This window comes from Lepisosteus oculatus, chromosome 15 (genome assembly GCF_040954835.1).
Source record: "Lepisosteus oculatus isolate fLepOcu1 chromosome 15, fLepOcu1.hap2, whole genome shotgun sequence".
Taxonomy (NCBI): Eukaryota; Metazoa; Chordata; class Actinopteri; order Semionotiformes; family Lepisosteidae; genus Lepisosteus; species Lepisosteus oculatus.
Window position 1 is genome coordinate 5198137 of NC_090710.1, and position 20553 is coordinate 5218689.

At 36.4% G+C, this 20553-nt stretch overlaps 1 protein-coding gene across 3 annotated transcripts in view; it reads left to right on the top strand.

Moving 5' to 3' along the window:
* The window catches only part of fgf14 (fibroblast growth factor 14), a 216104-nt gene that overhangs the window by 160231 nt on the left and 35320 nt on the right, over positions 1–20553 (top strand). For all 3 annotated transcript variants that reach the window (XM_006638898.3, XM_015363461.2, XM_006638899.3), the window contains exons 2-3: positions 280–390; positions 3363–3466. In XM_006638898.3, coding sequence (XP_006638961.1) covers positions 280–390; positions 3363–3466 — 215 coding nt within the window. The remainder of the gene's footprint in view (positions 1–279; positions 391–3362; positions 3467–20553) is intronic.

Below are 20553 nucleotides of genomic sequence, written 5' to 3' on the forward strand. Positions count from 1 at the left end.
CACAGAAGAGTGACGAACAAGTTTTTTGTTAGGGGTGGCAAACAAGAGGAAGCTCTTTGAGCCACACAGCACAAATGTATCAGGATATCTAATTCTAACATTTCGGAAATAAGAGGTGTCTGAGGGAGAGACCAAGGTTGAGCAGGATCCTCTTATATCTGTGTCAGTATTATTTATTACCTTCCTGAATGGTTACATGCTTGTCTGTTTTCTACAGGGATTTCCTCTTGTTCCTCTGGTTTCTCGAGTTTAATTTCATTTTTTCCATTTTTTTTCCAGATCCCCAGCTCAAGGGTATAGTGACCAGGTTATATTGCAGGCAGGGATACTACTTGCAGATGCACCCAGATGGATCTCTTGATGGGACCAAGGATGACAGCAGTAATTCTTGTGAGTCACATTTGCTTGTGTTGCATATGACATCCAAAGGGGTAAAGGTTTGTTTGTTTGTCATTAATGTTTACATGATTAGACTTGTATGGGGCAGCACATTGGCACAATGGTTAGCATTACTGCCTTGTAGTTGGGGATCTGGGTTCAATTCCCAACTGGGGTTGCTATCTGTGTGGAGTTTGTATGTTCTCCCTGTGTTCACTTAAGTTTCCTCCAGGTGTTCCAGTTTCCTCCCACAGTCCAAAGATGTACTGCTGGGTTAATTGGCATGTGGGAAAACTGTCCCTGGTGTGAGTGTTTCCTGGCATCCTAGTCCAGGGTGTATTCTCATATGCACCTGTAGCTTGCCCAGATAGGCACTGACTTTGCCTGTCTTCCTTTGTGCCTGTATTTGATTAAGCAGGGGAGAAAATGAATGAATGTGTGACAGTCTTATAATTGAATGTAAATCTAAAGGTTTTATAATGTAAGTCACTCTAGATTAGATAAGATTTTTTTATTGGCCATATACAATTTCTTGTATTAGGAGTTTATCTTTTCACATACCCCAACTTGCTCTCCATGAGACACACAGACAGGGGGAGAAGCTTTGGGGCATTTATACAGCGCCCCTGAAACAGTTGGGGTTAAGGGCCTTGCTCAGGGGGCCAACAGAGTAGGATTCCTCTGCCAGCTGTTGGATACGAACCAGCAACCTTCCAGCCACAGGTGTAGATCCTTAGCCACAGAGCCATTGTGATAAGGGCTTCTGCTGGACAGATAAATACATACAGTAAATGAAATAACTGAAATGAATTTATATCAACAAAATCAACAACAGTATTTTTTTTTATCTGAAAATGTCCATTTCTGTTCAGAATGAAAATACACATCAGCCATTCTCGAAGGTTCTATATTTATTTTTCTCTATTAAATACTAATTCTGACAGCCTAAAATTAATAAAAGTAAACTAATAGCTGAAGAGCAAAAGGAAAGAAGGTGCTCAAAATGTGTGAAGTAGGAGGACCTCACATGAACAGCCCCGATGGACATGTCATTTTATCACTTGAGCCACTTTTATTCAGATGTTCTGGCTCTGTTTTTATTGCATTTCTCACATTACGAAAATTCTGAATATTCCTTTCCCTTGCCTTTTGACTCAACACAGATGAGACTACCATAACCCGTGGTTAAATGTACAGGTTGTACTCTACCTATAACAGCCAAAGTCTAGTGGAATATTTAAACGTCAAAGACACAGTTGTAGCTTACATGGACTTAATTATTCCAGTTCCATTAATTTTAAGAAGTTCATTAAACATTTAAAGTAATTGAATTTTAAAAGGATCCATTAGAAAGTCAAACAGCTGCATGGTGTAGATTTGGACAAGTTCCAGAAATAACCCAAAAAGCATTACATCGTGCTATCTTAATGTGGATTTTTATAAGTAAATCTAATTTGTTGCTTGCAAATGGCATTTGTTTTTAACAGTAATACACTAAGATGTGTTATAGGTATAGGAGATGGGCTAGGCTCTATATTTGCTTAACCTTACTTTAGTGGGATAAACAGAAGTTCACCAAAATCCTTTGTGAAGTCTTAAATTTCTATACTGGTGTGGAGTGGATATATCATATTATTAGCCTGTGCTGGTACTTCTTTTAAAATGCTGCAGGCATGCTTTTTAATTTGATTTAACATGTGTATAAAGTCACTTAGTATAGTTCTGTAGTCTCAACGGAAAAACACACAGGAGAAATGACATGTCATTTTACTTTTTATGTAGTAAGCTTTTAGTATAAAATAACAAGAAATACATGTATATATTAAAATATAAAATAAATCAGACACAAGCACCCTTTTTTGACTTCACTACATAATTTCACTGCTTGGTCGGACTATCTGAATGTAAACTGTAAAATGTATTGAGGAAAGACTGTAAGTGTAAGTCTCTTTTTTGTTTGTTCCTGTATTAGTTCTTTTGTTCTGTATTACCACGGTCTTACATATCATCATATCATCAGTGTTCTGGAAAAGGAGTAATTGATGGTTCAAACTGAAGTATGTTAAAATGCATAATGGTAACAGGAATTTAAGAACAAATGTAAATAGGAGGAGGCCATTCAGCCTATCCAACCCACAAGGTAGGTACAGTAGCAGCTGATTAATTATATAGATCTAATTTTGTTGAAAGCACTCAAGTTACTGGCTTCAACAATAAGGCGGGGCAGCTTTTTCCATACTCCCACAAACCTTAGGGTAAAGAAATGCCTTTTGTTCTCACTTTTAAATACATTTCCACATAGTTTCCACCTGTGTCCTCTGGTTTCTCTATCTATTCGGGGTTTGTCAACACCTTTGAAGACCTTTCTGAAATACGGGACCTTATCACACCGTCCAGGAATGTGGTTTTGAAATAATACACAATATTGAATTTTAAAAGGCGATTGTCCCTTTTAATGATATAGGTATCTGATTGGGGTTGTTTTGTGCTCCAGCCGAAAAAATCTCCATCAGCATCATTAAATTTGCTTTGAAGTCAGTGAGTGCGAATGAAAGCTAGATTGTGTCTTTCCCAAGGTTGGTGCAGATAAGAGGGTGTCAGCTAATTGGGTGGAATGGTATTTAACTGTTGTAGAGTTCATTATACTGATACATTTTAATCATCGGTGCTTATGTATTTTCTGTTGCTGCCCAGATTGTCATTCCTCACAACAACAAACCATAGTTTATTTCTGAATATTTGGGAATGCAATGGAATGCTTTCAAACAAAAGTGCTATTAATTCTGCCATGTTGCAGTAATCACATTCCACTAATATTACAATTCTACACAGTTCTGCACAGACCTGGTGGCTGATATTAATGCTAAACAAAAATAAACGGAGAAGGTGGGGGGAATTTTCAGTTTGAAAATTGAATAACTGTGCTGAGATTTATACTGTACATTTTATTGCCCTTATTTTGACTGATACTTTTTCTTTTCCAGCTTTGTTCAACCTCATACCAGTGGGTCTCAGAGTTGTTGCTATTCAGGCCGTGAAGACAGGGTTATACATAGCCATGAATGGTGAAGGCTATCTGTACACATCAGTAAGTACCTCACTGTGTTGAAAACAAGTGTTACAAAGTGGTAAATGGCAAATGATTATGCATTGTTTCGGTACATTATTTCTTGTGATTCAAAGATTCAAAAGCCTGAATTGAATTTAAACACTAAAATGACATGTCAAAACACACTTTTTCTGATCATAAATTTTGAAAGCCTTCAGACCCCTTGGGATGCTTTAAATACTTTGCTTGTGTAGCATTGAAAACACATTGAAAACACATTTGCAGTGCAGGCAGTAATTTACTGTCCATAAGTCACCCAAATGTTATTTCTAACCCACATTGTAAAACCACAAATTAAGTTGTAGTGTTTATGTATTTATATGGATACATACTGCAAGTATTTATGTATATATATGAAAAGGGCTGTATCACAAATATTTTCAATACTAAATATGGCTCCATATTTCAGTATTACATTTTTGTACAATGGTTTATAATGAAGAAGAAGATTAAAGTGCACCTTCATTGTCTACATTTGATTGTCATGCAGAATATACAGTATAGCTGGTGTTGTTCTCTAATAAGATAATGTTGTTATCAGAACTCATTGTAGTTTTACTGTAATGTTTATGAATGTTGAAATAAAGAGTAGCCACCACCTTCAAGCTTTGAGTAACTGGATAGATAAGCTAGCCACATTCCTAAGCGTTCCTCGTGTTCTTAAGTTTTTTAAACAGCTTGGCTCTATTTCTAGATCAAAGAAAGACAGAATCAAACACAAAGCAGAGCATACAATGACCTTTATGGTTTGGAAATTGACTCCTTAACCTTCCATATCACTACATAAAATTGAACAAATGTTGCTTTCATTTTACTATATATTGACATTTCTGATAAGAAAATAATTTTATTATGGTATTTGATAATTACTCAAGTTTCGTAATCTGACAATGCACAAAATCCACCTGAAAAATGGAACAAAGTACAAAACCTATGAAATGTCTTCAGTCTTTAGGACTATATAGGACTATACTGCTCTCAGTTTCAGAAGAACATGTGAGAACGTTTGTCAGAAATTAGATGGAAACATTAATTGATGCATTTGTGTTTTTTTTTCAAAATACAAGAGATTCTCTCTATATTGTCCCATTTAAATCATTCAAGGCTAGGTATTTCCTAGTAAGCTTGCCTTTTACTTGTTGTATACAATACCCTACTGTATGACAAGGTTAAATTATAAGGTGAATAAAATAGGGTGAATACATTATGATTATCAGAAAAGATCTTCAGAAGAACTAACCTGTCATAACCAAGGCAACCCTAGCTTGAGCTGGGGCCCTGATTGACTTAACCCTGAAATACAGCTTGTCCACAGAGTGCAATTGGCTGCCACAAGGAAGTGCAATACCTTGCCGATAACAGAACTGGAGATAACAAAAAAGCTGTGTTGTTATCTGTGTAGTAAATCACACTTCAATTACCTGCTGACCACACAGTAAAATCCATCAGTCTTAACTTAACTAGTGGTTGTTAAAGCCATGTAACATAAAGAATAAGCACAGCAAGATGTGCAGTTGGATTTTGGAAAGGCTTAATCCCCTTGCTGGGCAATTGGGCATGATCTCTAAAAGGAATTTTAGTGCACAGAACTGGCCTACAGTCTAGTGTGAATTAGAGATACTATACAGCAGTAATGTGCATCCAAACCTATGGTTAGCTAAGGCAGAAGTGGGTACACATACTGCACATCTGACTTCTTAATGTTTTCACTGTTTTCTTCATGCTTAAATATTAAGTATTTGAAAGTGATTGTTGCAGTTCTGTCGTTTTTATTGGCTTCGGAGATAATGTGGTGCATAAGAAGACACACATGGCGATCACTGTTGTAATCATAGTTTTGTCATTGGAAAGTATCATAAAAATGCTTTTCTGTCATAAACCAGCTGCAAGCAACTGACATCGGATAACAAAACCTTTCATGTCGAAATGTCTTTGCAACCAGATACATTCATAGTTATAATATGTATAATTATGTCAACAATATGTAAAAAATCCCATTCATTACACCATTTAAAAAAACACCACTGGATTCACTTTATTTTTTATGTGTATGTGTATTGTAGTTCTTCTCAGCTGATTATTAAAATTAAAATGCTGCAACCATAGAGTGTTCCATTCGTCACAGATGAGTTACTAATATGAGCTATAGGCTACAGGCAGTTTGGTTGCACATGACTGAAGAGCCTGTTGGTAAGCTTACTTTCAGTCAGGGATTCATGAATTTTGCAGCTCACTTCCCTATTTATCATTTTCCACCTTAATGGGGCTTATAATCAGTTCCTGTGAAGTGCCTGCCTCCCACACTGAAAGCCTTCCACAGTGGGGTAATGTCAAATCACTTCCCTTGAAGTTGATTCGTTCAGTCATCCTTTCCTGTTCCACACAATAAACACATTAGACGTTGACCACAGTTTCCAGACGTAACTGTGATTGCGACATCTTTCAATTTGAACGCCCGTTGAAAATTTGTATGACATGCATTTAAAGACAGTGTACTGACCTGCATCTAAGACATAAAGAAAATATATAACTTTCGATACATTATGACAATGATTTTTGTATGTAAAAATCCAGCAATTAAGAGTGACTGCCATCGTAGTCATGGCAGAGTGGTTTATTGCTATTTTAGTATGTCGATATCAGCTCAGTCATGTTCATTAGAGTCTGGTAATGCTATTTTCTATGGATTGTTCCTTTATAAATCAACAAAAAGCTCTTACGAGTCCCCTCTATAGATTCAAGAAAAAATATTTTTTAACTATGGAATTGTCATATGGCTTGCAGTGCCACTGGAAGGTTCATTAGTATTTTGTGCAGATCGTTTCTGAATGCCACTATCATTTCTAAGGGGAGGACAATTTTCTTTCAGCTAAATTTAGAAATAATTATTAATTATTACACACACTTGAAGAAGGCTCCACAATTGGAACGTATTGTTATTTTTGCTTCTCGCTGTGGAATTAACCTTTATTTTTTCCTTCGCAGCTCCATAACTTAACTTCTTCAAATGAATTTATTTTTGCACTCGGAGAACAATAAATGAAGGGGAAAAATATGGTAATTGATGACTGGCATGTGCAATGTTCTAATCAAACTTGTAAATTTTCACCTCTAACTCTGTGCCCTTTCAGTAGTAAAGCATAATTATATTTTAATCCGGGAGCTTGCTCTTGAAATTAACTGCTGAGCATGTCAACACTCTTTTGAAACATATCCTATATGCAGAAGATGTTCTACAAGCTTTGAAAAACCTTTTGACTTTTTTAAGAGCCAATCGTAGGCAAGAAATATGAAACTGAGATTCTGCAAAGCAATCCAGATAAAGGCACCCAGTGTAGAGAAAATATCAGAGGCTCAAAACATTAGAATTTTGAAAAAAAAAACTTACAGCTTTAAGGTAACATAAACTCTAGGCCCTACATTGACATGTAATTGATTATTGTTGTTCTCTTAAAGCTAATTAGGATGAACTATAGCAGAGATATAAATTAAATAATTGTGAAAACATACTACAGGTTGTGGGCTTCCATTTTCTTAATAAATAATTGGGTTATGAAGGAAGGCACAAATTCCTTCATGTAGCTTTGTGCTTAGCTTGTATATACAGTATATATTCTTCTTCTTGAATCCTCAGTGATGTCCTTGTTACAAACTAGTTTGCAACAAAACTATTTATTTAAAACGTATTCTTAAATCAATGAAGAGTCTCTGGAAGTGTTTACCTTGTGCGGCTGTGACGCAGAGTAGTTGTGAATTATGTTTTAGCCAAACAAAACTGTCAACTGTCAGCTGTCAATGTTTATTGTTAAGGCAGTGCCTGCCAGATGTCCTATACTTGAAAGTTTATTTTTCTTTGAAAATCGCTTTTAAAAGTCAATGTTTCAGGCTGGTTTATATAAACATGTTGAGTATATCACTATTAATATACATTTTGTATATATATACACAAGTTTACTGTGCAAGTGCATTATCCTACCTATCCTTAATGCTGTCTGACCTTTCATTAGTCCTTTAGGATAGCAAACCTGAATCAACCTGATTCATCTTGGGTTGGGATTTTTTTTCCCAACCAATACAATTTCACTAGATCTCCTGTTATTACAAAAAGGTTTGGCATTTCATGGCCTGATGATTTTTCTTAAAGGCTTCCGCCTCAATTCTTTCGATTGGCAGGCAGCAGGGGTTCTTTATCTCACACCCACACTTGTTAGTACTACCTTTCACTATTGTCAGATTGACTCGCTGCATCATTAGAATGACCCTGTAAAATTAAATCCAAAAGGAAATCCAATCTCATTGCTTACAGTGAATGCACTGAGCCTTTTTTATTAAGAAAAATACAGTGTGTTAAAGGGAGAATAACCACATGTTAATCATGTATTATTTTAGATTGGAATTGTATCAGGTGAGGACAATTAAACCTTAATTTGTAACAATATATGCATCGATCAAATGCGCACTGATTTAATGATTTAAGGATAAAGTACAAAATAAGAAAAAAAAGCAAATCAAATTCATCATACCATTGAGATGTATTTTCATTCTGATCTTGGTACTGTATTTTACAAGAAAATATTTTTTTAGGTTGCAGATATTGTAGGTACCTTTTGTTACATTTGTTAAAGGTATGTATGCTTATCTTTTCCTCTTGAAATGAAACAGATTTTTCTGTCTGGTATCTCAGATGTGAATTGATTCTTTGACACACCTGCAGCAACGGCAGTTCATGCAAGCAGATTTTGTGAATTATGCACAGATCCTACACTTTACACTTATTATCAGTGTGCTTCACTTGAATATATTACATGTTTTTTATGCAGTGCTCGTCCAGTTAATATGTGATTTTGGCCAGAGACTTTGGTTATCCTGCCCAGGGTATATACTGCCTTGCACTGGTAAGAAAGTGGATGGATGGATGATTGGTTTTAGTGTACAGCAATGTGAAGAATAACGGTGCTTACTATTCGTTTTGATTTAACCAAAGCAGAATCCAACCATAATAAATCCATTGAAAAATGTTGATTAATTTAGGTGATTTTTTGGTAATATACTGTATATACAGTCCTTTCCACAATTGTGTGAATTGGCTATAATGCAATTGATTGATTAGAGAATGCTTTTCCATAATGTGGGTGCAGGTTGGTTGTAATGTGACTCAAATACTGTATACCGGAACTAGAGTAAAAACAGCTCTGCACAGCAACACAGGCTTGGGATGCTGGTATATTCTCACACATTGACATCCGTCTTTATCCAGTCTGCATATGTAACAACGTTGTGAAGCTCTGCCAGCTACTTTTCATTCTTTGGCAACACTGATAGAAGTTTTGCTTTTATAATGAGTAGCTAGGGTATAAAGCGTTCCGTTAGGATGTTTGGTGCAAGTGAAAAGAAAAGAAAGCTATTACCTGGAACAAAAGCATGATGATACGGTCTAAAGTGATATGAGTGAACGTATTGTGTTTATTGTTAAAAATGTGTCTCATGAAAAATATTGTCTGCCCTTCCTCCGCTGTAGAATTTCTCATCACTAAGCAATGCAAATGCTCATGCAAATGAAGCCTCATTTTATCTATTTTTCACTGTTTTCTGTTAAGAGTTATCACAAAAACACATAATGCAGAAGTAATACAGTACAGTCAAACTAGTAATAAGATTTTGTTATCGTGAATCTGAAGCCTCTCCCCCCAACCTCTTAATTCCCATTATGGGAAGGGTTTCTATAATGCAGTTTTCTATAATGCGGGGTTTTCGGGAACACAACTACAGTATCACTTTATAGCAGAACTGCCTGTACTAGCAGTCTATTGTATAGCAGATTATAATATAACAATACATTTATTAGCTGAATTTGTTTCCACCTTTGTTGGTCACCCTGGTGACTAAAAGGTAGAGTATGGATCTATGAAGAGCTCTGCAGGGAACCTGTTAGCAGTGACCCTACCTGACTTTTTCTCTCCCCATGTATGATAAAGTAATTCACACAAAAAAAAATGTCTTTGCTGGACAGTCTGTAGTATATTGAGCATACACCAGAGCGTATAACATCAGGCAATTGTAGCTCACCTCACTTTTCTCTCATTTCTCTTTTTATTGGATCTACTTTATGTGTCTGTGCTCTCCTGTAATTTACAGCTGGTAGCTAAGCTGTCTAGGGTGTAGATTCTGACTAAATGCCTCTTGCAATGGAGCAGTAGCAGCAAGTGGCTTTGGCACAGTTTAGATCCCGTTACTTTCAGAAAGAAGGTCATGTTTTAAAAAAAATATATAACCCCTTCTAGAAAGTATCTGATGTTAAAATTGGGATACTTTTTTTTTTAAATCCCCTGCGCAATGTGAAAACATTAATTCTGCTTTTAAACACTAATAGCCACAAAGGGATTTATCAGTTGAGTCATCTTTTGCTTTGTAAAAACATTGAGTGCTGAAATTGTCAGCAGAAATGTTTTCCTCCTAATAGAACAGAGACACAGTAGCAGTAAATCTATGAAAAATGTAACAGATTACTGTGAGGTTCTTTTTTTAAAATAGGCAGTGAAGGTGTTGCTTTATTAGATTATCCCTTTTTTCATCAACTTGGCATTAGGTGGTGTTTTGAGGTGTGTTGTCTGAGGTGTTATAGCTGCAGGCTTTCAAGACGTTTACCTTCTTTAAAAATAGGATAGCACATAAGGATCACAGATGAAGCTGACCACACTGTGTGCTTTGATATGTTACAATCAATTTGGCTTCCCTTTGTTGTCAACAGGCATTTCCTCAGAGAAAATGCTTTGTGATACAGATTGTTTTTGTTTTTTCTGAACTGAATACAATAGGTGTGAACTCCAACAAATAGCTTGGTGTCTGGGCAAGGAAGTTCTTGACATGTTTTTCAAAGCTGTGCCTTAAGGTATAGTACTTCTATATTGCTCTGCCGAATTCTGATATAACGAATCTAGCCACCAGCAAATCAGAATTGTCTGTCAAGCTCTTGTCCACTCTCTGGTCACCTTGCAAGTAATCTTAAACTAGAGCTAACATTCATGAAGCTTTCTTTGCCCTGCAGCAAAGTATATTTACTGTTGATAAGTATAACCAGCAGGTTGTAGCCTAATCCTGGCTGTTGTCGGTGTCTCCTCAGACCCCAAGGGCAAAGACAGGCTCAAAGACAGATGTACTCCTTAGTCCTACGATTTTCTCACCAATTTATGGTGTGCCACAGTAATAGTGTTTTCAAGACTAATTTCTAGATGATAATGTGTTTGTGCATGTTGATTTTCCTAAATAAAAAAAAGTTTAGTACTTTCTCTCATTTCCAGCTCTCGAAAACACTTATTTCTCTGTTGAAAGGTGGATGTGACAGCTAGTTCTATATTTTAATGTAAATCCTCTCCCTGGTTTTGTTAGCTCAAAAAGCAGATGGCTTTGTGTGAAATAATTTCACTGGTGTTAATTGCAAATCCATTCACTTATGTATTATATAATGTATGAGTTGTAGCAAGATTCATAAATCAACAAGCTGTGGTTCTTTTCAGCAGCAATGTGTAGCAGAAATAATTGCGGTTTTAATAAGGCTCAGTTTTGGGGTATGTCTAAACTATTGTAATTGATTGTGATTATAAATGTGTATTTCACCATTCAAGAGACTTTTATTTTAATGTTTTTTATCCACAAGCACAAGGCTAGTCTTAGTGCTACTGTGTGTAGTTGGACACTGTGATGCATAAGGTATTTTCATGCACTTTCAATATAATGAGTAAATGTATTAATTGTGCAAAAATTATACTTTCACAGAACATATCAAAGAAGGGTTATATTTACAAAATTACAGCACATAAGAAGACAGATCAGAAAACTAACAACAGCAAGGATTATACTGAAAATCTGGGCCACCAACCAAGCAGAAATTAACAACTAGCTAATGGTGTCTTGCTTTCAACAATGTTACTAGGCCTTCTTCTGGGGTTGTTTTATTCTATATAAGCACATTCCTGACGTTTATAATTCTATTGTTTTAAGTTTCTATACATTGATATTACGGAAATGGAAGTCAACGAGATGGACCATTACAATTATATAGACCGAGAAGAATGTGATGACTGAGAAAATAAAACAATAAAAACAAATGACCGGGAAGCTTATACAATTAATATACGAAACAGAGGGGTTGGCAGGCTTGTTAACTGAGCTTCGTGTTTTCTAAAATGGTTCACTTCTTTCTCTAATGCACTGTACATGTCAGGGAGGTCTGTGATTATGGTAACCACTGGGAGTTGAGCTTCACGCATTAATGAGCAACAGGGTCGAAGTTTCTCATCAGTTTTGGCTTGCCAAACCTGTCCAGGGGCCAAGGAATCTAAAATTAGCTACCTTTCTTGGAAAAGTATCCACAATCTGGGGGTCCTTTATATGAAAACTAACACCTCCATCTCTCCAAGCTACGGTTTGAAAAACAGCGCAGCAACAGCCAACAGGAAGTTAAAGGGCCATAAGGAGGAATTCAAAGCACTATCATTAGTCAGACTAGATCCAGCCCCAGGCGTGTCACATCTGGGTAACTATGTGATATTTTTCAGTTGTCTGCCTCCTGTTGACTTCTGAAATGGCTTTAAGTACGTGATTCCACAAGATCCACTGCATCCTATGTCATTCTCAATGTCAGTGTGCTACTTTTAGAAATAGAAATTAAAAACGAATAACTTTGTTTTTACTCAGATGCCATGCTAGCCAAAACTAAATTTTATTGACTGAAATTGCACTGTTGAGCAAGTGAAAAGAAAATCTGTGCTTAACTTCAACACAGCCAGTCTTATATTTTCCCTCTGTTATAATTTCATGGTCTTCTTCTTTTGAGCATTTTTTAAATAGGTCTATCATGGCTTTTTAAATATTCATTACATCCTTGAACACTTACGCATCTGTGAACCCATGGCCCTGGAGGATTGGAGCAAAGAAGATATAACTGTCGTTTGTACAACATAAATTTAATTTTATAAAAATGATCCCAAGAGTAGAGGCTCATTTTGTTCATGGTAGAAATCTTGCTCTCCATATTTTTTCTTCCAAAGATCTTAAATACTCCAAACTGCATAAACAGTAGTGTTGGAGGACAAAAATGCATGTTTTCTTTCCTTGTGTGGTATTGAATCATTTACAATATAAACCACACTGTGCGTTTGACAAGCAGTTTCCAAATGTGCTATATTTGGTTGAAGACAGGATTGACTAGTAAAAGAAATTAGTGTTCCGTTTTCACATCAGATGAATGTCTTTTCTGCTTTTTTGGTTACCCAGTACAATTTGTTCATTGGTCTGTAAATGTTTATCCATAGTGTTAACACCATAAACAATGACAAATTGTGCCTGGTTGTTGCAGTTGAGCTAAACCCAGAAACATGATTTAAAGCTTCATTATTATTTTTTGGTTTATTACCGAACAAAAATGTGAAACTATATATGATCCAGTTTAAAAACAAATCCATGTACAGCAAAAAGGTCTCACTTCCTCACAGGATACAAAGCTGGGCTTTGTGAATATGGCAACACTTTTTCAACACAGATAAATATTCGGTGTTGTCGGTTTTCAAATTTGTAAACATTTGTGAAGACTGTCACAGACAGTTTTTTATGTGATTATTTTCCTTTGGCCTACAAACTTAATTAGTTTTGTTTTTTGAGCATTTCACCCCACTGGGCACACAAAACCCACAACTTTCCTTGAGCACTGACCTGTCGTTCTTCCAAAGTTGTCAAGAATTATGTAGCCGGGAAATGCTGTTGTGATGAAGCAGAATGGGTCTATGAGTTCTTGTATCTTTATGGCATGGAAAAAATACATTAATGACCTGAAGTTTAGTTTGGAATTGATATACAAATCACAATCTTTATTAAACAGTAAAGCTGAAATGGTCCTCCATGCCACCAAACTACCACTGAAGCCTAGTGTCGTTTATGGCTTCCCAATATAGGTACAGTACTTCAACCCCATTTTCTGCTGGGTCTTCTTCTAGCTGAGGTCTTGATTATTTCATTGTGCTTAAAATATAACTCATAATTTTCTAATTAGATCTTGAGTTCATTTCACTGCAGTGTGTGTATTAAAGATGTCTAAGTAACTTGTGAAATGTTTTACAAATAAAAATGTCTAATCCAAATTTAAGCTAATTGAAGCAATTGAAAGTTCATTTAGAATGAGATTCAGCAGACATTGGGAGTGCGAGGACCAGGATTAGGTTGGAGTCTCATTCTTTAGTAGAAATTCTCAAGTTGCACAATCTTGGGATCAAGGCTCCTATAACTCAATATGGAAAATATATGAATCCCAAGATCTGGGATATCAACATGTGGTGATTGCTAATGATGCTGCCAGATTTCTTTGCACGTCAACTTTCCAATTATACACAAAAAAACAAACAAAAAAAGATCTTGAGGCTGAAACCCATATGAACATATGGAGAACATACTGTACAAACTCTACACAAATAGCACCCCAGGTCCAGAACTGAACCCAGGATCAGAGCGTTGCAAGGCAGCAATGCTACCCACGGTACTACCCTACATTATGTCATGTTATTTAATAAGACATCAGTATTAAATAGTAATGGGGTATTGCCAGTACATGCTTGTGTAGATGTTCAGCTACACTGGACCTTCTACAGTGAAAGCTGTGAAGTAGGCCCTATTGTGTGTTGCACACCATCATTCAGTGATTAATTATTGATTTTGTTCTTGGCAAGTGAGTACATTTTGTAGAAACATGTAGATACCATTTTGCATAAACGATATTTGGAAATTGTATCTGCCTTTGTAACCACTTCATTGACTTTCTGTCAATGTCTGAACATCTGTTGCCAATGCAGATCAGGGTATCTCTCGTCCCTCAGCAGAAATTATCCTTGGGGAATTGAAATTGTGATGGATCATCATCATGAAGCCATTGCAAATCTGTGATTTTGTATTTTACCTCTGGGAGTAACTATGACTCATATTTGACAACTGACCAGATCTGGGCATAAACACACTGGTTTATCCCCTTATTTGGCACGAAGGATATTAGTATTTCCTGTGCATACACTCATGTCTAACAGAATGACAATGCTTTGATGTTGATAGAATGTGATCTCTGAGAATAATGAGATCCTAATTAAACTGAAAACTTGTTTCACATGTGCTCATGTGTTACCACAGAATTCATTCCCTGCAGCAGGTTTCTGTCTCATTTCTGTTGTCAATGTTAACACTGAAGGTGCAGTGTGGTAGGTGCTTGATGTTTTTACAATCTGTGCGTAGGTTTAGGTGTGTATTTTTAAAAAGCACATAAGCAGGTTTGTGCTAAAACAGATGAGGTTTAACAAGTTTAAAAGTAAAACCTTTTTTCAGCACTGTTGTCTGCTTTTCATTATTGAACACACTTTTCCCTCTGGTTAAGCAGACCGATCAAGTGGATTTGAGACTACAATGCTTTTAATAGATTTTGCAGTTTATTATTCCTTTTCATTCTTGCCACTTTGAAGTAGCCAGTTAATTGCTCATCCTATTTCCTATGATCTTGTGTCACCCCAAGACAGATGAATTCAACAGAAATACATCCTTCAGAATGTGCAAATTCAGAAGTGGCACAGGATTTGATACTTGATAGTATTGCAGGTCCTCAACACTAAAGTATTTCAAATAAAGTATTTAGTCACATGCAGACCTACCAAAATATTAGAGGGTACCCCAAACAGTAATAATGTAATAATTACGGCTTCAACACCTACTGTATGCAACTTCAGTTCCACTAAGTCAGAAGATGTCCATGGAGATATAGAACTACTCAGTAAACTTCTCACATGATGATAAATCTGCTGTCTTTTGGTTTTGGAACAGGTACAGCAGGTTCTTGCCTACTGAACTGTGCTCCCACTGGTGCTTTTACATCCATAAAACACTGACTGTAGACTTTCAATATTGCCAGGTCTGTTGCCTTTAGCGATGCACCAGAAGCATGTGCACAGACAACCAAGCCTCAGTTGTATTAGCTTTTCCCAAGACACACAGAGAAAAAAAGCTACTTCTATTGCTTTACAGTCTGTAGGAATCATGGGACGTGCTGGGCTATTTCTGCTATCCTGGATGGTTTCTCCTATGGTACATAACATTCTCTGATATATTGATATATGTATTATTTTTATAGCCCAAACTAACTTTTTACTTAAAAAGTTAGTTCTCAATTTCTGAGCCCTTAATTGGTATAGTTTTGGTTCAACATGCCTTAAGAATTTATACTGCCTCTTGATTTAATTCAATCAGGTTTTCATTTTAAGGTGGCATCCAGCAACATTTGACCTGATGTTGTGTTTAAGATATGCAGTATGTTGTGTGCTGGGATGATTTGTGTCACTCGAGACAGAGTGATCTCTGTCTCAGTGATCTTACAGACCTTCATCTCCCTTTATCTCAAGCTTACTAAATAAATCTATACAGTACAAGGGCTTTATTTCCTTAGTCTCTACCATATGTTTATGTAGTGTGAAATCTAAACAAACCTAAATAAGGAAACAATTCTGATTTGCTGTAACTTACAAAAAATAATTTAGCTTTCTTTAAAATATATGGCATTTTAAAAGCCCGCTGAGAGTAAAAGGTTTGAGGATAGTTATATATGGTGGATCTGCCAGAGAGCATGTGATGCCTGCAGTTTTCCACACTGTTCCCAACCCATCGCTAACAAGTCGCCCTTTCCCATTTTAAATGAAGATGATGAACACTAAAAAACATTTACTACCACTATGTTTGTTGACTGAAATAAATGTGCACAAAAGTTTTTATTTGTGTTCAACCCTCTAGTTGGGAGAGGCCACAGTGCACATGGCTCCTTATTTATAGATTTTCTTACAAAACTTAGTTCTTCATTTGTGTATTTTGGGTTAGGCAGTTTTTTCCAGGAACATTACTATTGTGTAAATGAAGAACTACTGTATATATATTTTTGCAAACAAATGAAAAAAAAAATAGATTGCAATTTATTTGGAGATCTAGTTAATAAATAGCAAACAATGAGTACAGGTAAATTTTTAAATTGGCACATTGGGATTACTGGAGTACCACAAGGATGTGTACAAGGTACAATGCTTTCTAATTTATGGAAATTATCTAAATTCAGGTGTTGTTAGTAAAACAGTCACATTTGCAGATAAGTTTACACATAGAAAACATCTAAACTGCTTGTACTGTATAAACACAACAAGGATTTTTTTAAAATGAAAAAGTCTTAGGTGTTTATGTCTACTGACAGATACTGACACAGTCAATACTGCAGTTCAGAATGAACAGTGAAACACAAACCAGAGGACACAAGCGGAAACTACATGGAAATGCATTTAAAACTGAGAACAGAAGAAATTTATATAATTTGTCATTGTTCTTACTATGGAATACAATATCTGCATGAAACTTGCATGACATACAGTTATATTGCTGTACTATGGTAACTTAAGGTTTATCATGCAAGTTTCGAGGGGGTGGACATCTACTTTTCACTGTTGTTTTTGAAAAATAAAAATAGGAGACCTGATACTGGCAATACCAATAACAATTATTTTGGGGGGTTGGTTCACAACCTACAAAAAATATACACTAAGAGTTTTTGTTTCATTTATTCAAACTGATTGGACACAAGAGACAGTCAGACTTCAGCTGAATCATTGCATCTGTTTTTTTCAGTCATCCCAGCTCAGAAAGACCTTAAATTTAATAGACCAGAAGACTGAGAGAGACTGAACATATTCTTTCATGTTTGAAAGGTCATTAGTCATAAAGTTGTGTATCTGTGGTCCTTGTGCTGCCAAAACGAAGAAAAATCGTTAAACTTCTCACTGTTTTTTGTTTGTCACTTCTGTCCTGGACTGAAGGTAAAAAAAAAACGGCTCAGCTGTTTTTCTTTAAAGCAATAGTGCGGGGGTCTTGTGCCTGTTACTTGCCAGGATAAGCTCCTGCTTTCCTGCAACTCTGAATTGAATGAAATGGTTAGAAACTGGTACACATTAGCAATGAAACGTCAACTAAAATTGTTTGGTGATGTTGAAAAGAAATGGGAGGGAAATGTGCAGGAGAGGATTGAACGGAGGGATTTTGTTGGTGCCAAATGAGTTTGGAGAAGCCTAACAAAAACCACACCAAGTATCTACTGTATATCTTTTTATTCAGAGCTTTTAAACTCAAGATAAACTCTAAAGTGGCTTTCCAAAGGCAATGCAGTGCAAGCAAACGTGAACACATTTGTTATCATTATGTGTTTTGGAAGCTGCTTTCTGATGTGCCAAGAAGCTATTGTCAGGACTCTGGGCTTCTTTCCTTGATTACAGACTGTGGCATCCAAATGTGCTATCTTATATTTGTCAGCGTACTGATTAGAAGACTAGATGAAAGGAACTCACTGCTTCAGCTCACTTGTAGCACAAAGCAGTGTACGCATGTCAGAATAAGTGTGGGCCCATTCCATATTGGAGACCTCTAGAGGATATTCCTGAAGTAAAGTGTTTGTCTGGTGGAGATATGTGCCAATGTTGTTAATCGTAAGGAAAAAAGCAAAACATTGCCAATCTGTTTCTGAAGTCATGAAAGAAACAACTCCCAAACAGTGTGCATGTGCATCCTATTGTAATAACAGATACTGGTTATGTTGCTTTTTCTGTGTTCCCCAGTGCAGTGCAAACTGGAGACATTTGAAAGTAAAACACTGTAACAGTCGTGTGCTCAGGCCTGACATTTGGGACACAGAGACTCTGGCACTGTTCGGGTTCATTGGCTGGATCGTTGTGTCATCTTTTCCCACTGTCTCCCAGGTGGACTCTAAAAAGGGAGCACCTAAGCAGAGTTACCTCTGTCAGTGTGTACCTCTTTTCATGTGTGCTGTTGGGCTTTTTAGTTATTTTCTCAAGATCCGGGGAAGCAATGCCAGCCTTTGTTGCCTAAAACATCTTGAGAATCCACTGAAACTGGTTTCATCACAATATAGCACTTTCCTCAGCTTCCTCTGCCTGCTTCGCTTTAAATTAAAAGTGAACAAGTCTTGAAAATACTTTCTCTGGTTAATTTTTTTTTTCTGTGAGATGGAAATTGGCAGCACTAGAAATACTGTAGATATTCAGGATTTCGCAGACCTTTTAGCCAAAACCATGGCTATGATTGCTGGAGAGATAAGGCTCTGTAGGGCGAAAGCCAGGGCTCTAATAAGGTTCAAATGAAAGGCTTTAGCACTTAGCAAAAAAGCTTCACAAAGTGCAATCCATTTTAGATCAAAAGCATCACAGAGAGCTTTTATTTTTTTTTCTCTCTAAACAAAAGGCTCTCATTTTATGAAACTACATTTTTCTATTTCAAAGATCAGTTACAAAAATTCTCGCCACAGTGAGTGTGAGTCATGAAATTACTTCTTTTCTTCTTATACTCTTACATTCAATTGAACAATTATTATTCTACTCATCAAAGACAAATCTACCATGGATGCTGTGACAGTACTATAATTATACATTTTATTATAATTATGATTTATTACTACTAATAGTAATAAGGATTGATAATGATTTCTTACGTTAATGAGACACCTTTCATCCCAAAGGTTCCAAAGGTTTTAAACATAGAAGGGGACCTGCTATGAGATCTGAGATCTGGTGGTAACGCTAGTGTCATGGTAATATGTAGCATATAATAATTAATAATTGCTTACACTTATATAGCGCTTTTCTGGACATTCCACTCAAAGCGCTTTACAGGTAATGGGGACTCCCCTCCACCACCACCAATGTGCAGCATCCACTTGGATGATACGACGGCAGCCATAGTGCGCCAGAACGCTCACCACACATCAGCTATCAGTGGGGAGGAGAGCAGAGTAATGTAGCTAATTCATAGATGTGGATTATTAGGAGCCCATGATTGGTGAGGGCCAATGGGAAATTTGGCCAGGACGCCGGGGTTACACCCCTACTCTTTTCGAGAAACGCCCTGGGATTTTTAATGACCACAGAGAGTCAGGACCTCGGTTTTACGTCTCATGCTTCTTTTCTTTTTTAAAACATTTTCTGATGAATAAGTGAGCAATGGTGAAACACTTTCTGGTATTTTTTCCTTGCCTTTATCTTACTACATCTGTGTAATATTTTTTCAGTCAGATTGTGCAATATGACTGTTTGACTGTATGTGACAAACAGTATATGTTTCTGTCATACGTACAGTATGTCTAACATATTTTCCTTGGATGAATCATTAATGTCTGTAATTGTTCACCCAGCCCTTAAACCTGCAGTTGTTAAACGTTTGTTATAAAAGCTTCATTTTACTCCAGCCTGCTCAGTAATTACCAGCTGATAATACACTTAACATTTTGGCAGAGATTCTTGAACAGCCTGTTGCTATTTGATTACAAGCTCACTTAAATGCAATGTATGAGCCTTTTCATGCTGGCTTCAAATCAATGCATAGAACAGAAACAACTCTTGTTAGAGCTGATAATGATCTGCTGATGACTGGTTATTTATCTATTCTTGTCCTGCTGGACCTCAGTGCTGAATTTCACACTGTTGATCACACCATCTCGGTAAATACAGTACATTAGAAAGGGTTGTTGGTACTGTATTACCCAAACTGCTGTCTTGTTGTTTAAATCTTATATAACTGATAATGTTCAGATCTGTTATTGTTTCTCCTCTACAGAGTCTTCAACATACGCAAGGCTGTGTTCTTGTTTTTTTTTAGTTCCTATAACTTTAGTACCTATAATTTTTTAGTACCTATACCGTATTTTACCTTTGGGTCAGATTCTTCGTAGGCATGACATCAATTGCATTTATATGGTGATGCCATGTAGACGACCTAATGCTGATCAAGATCTCCCTTGTTATACTTCTTAGATGATGTTAAAAATGTTTAAACATCTCCCAAAACTAATATTATGTTGATTTGCTTATCAACTCTGCAGATGTGTCAACCTTGGTTTGAGTATTGATGGTCCATGTAGACAGGCGAGGAATCTTGGGGTCATCTTTAGTCCAAGCTTCAAATTTCATGCTCATGTTCTGTTACAGAAATTGAATCTCATTTCAGCA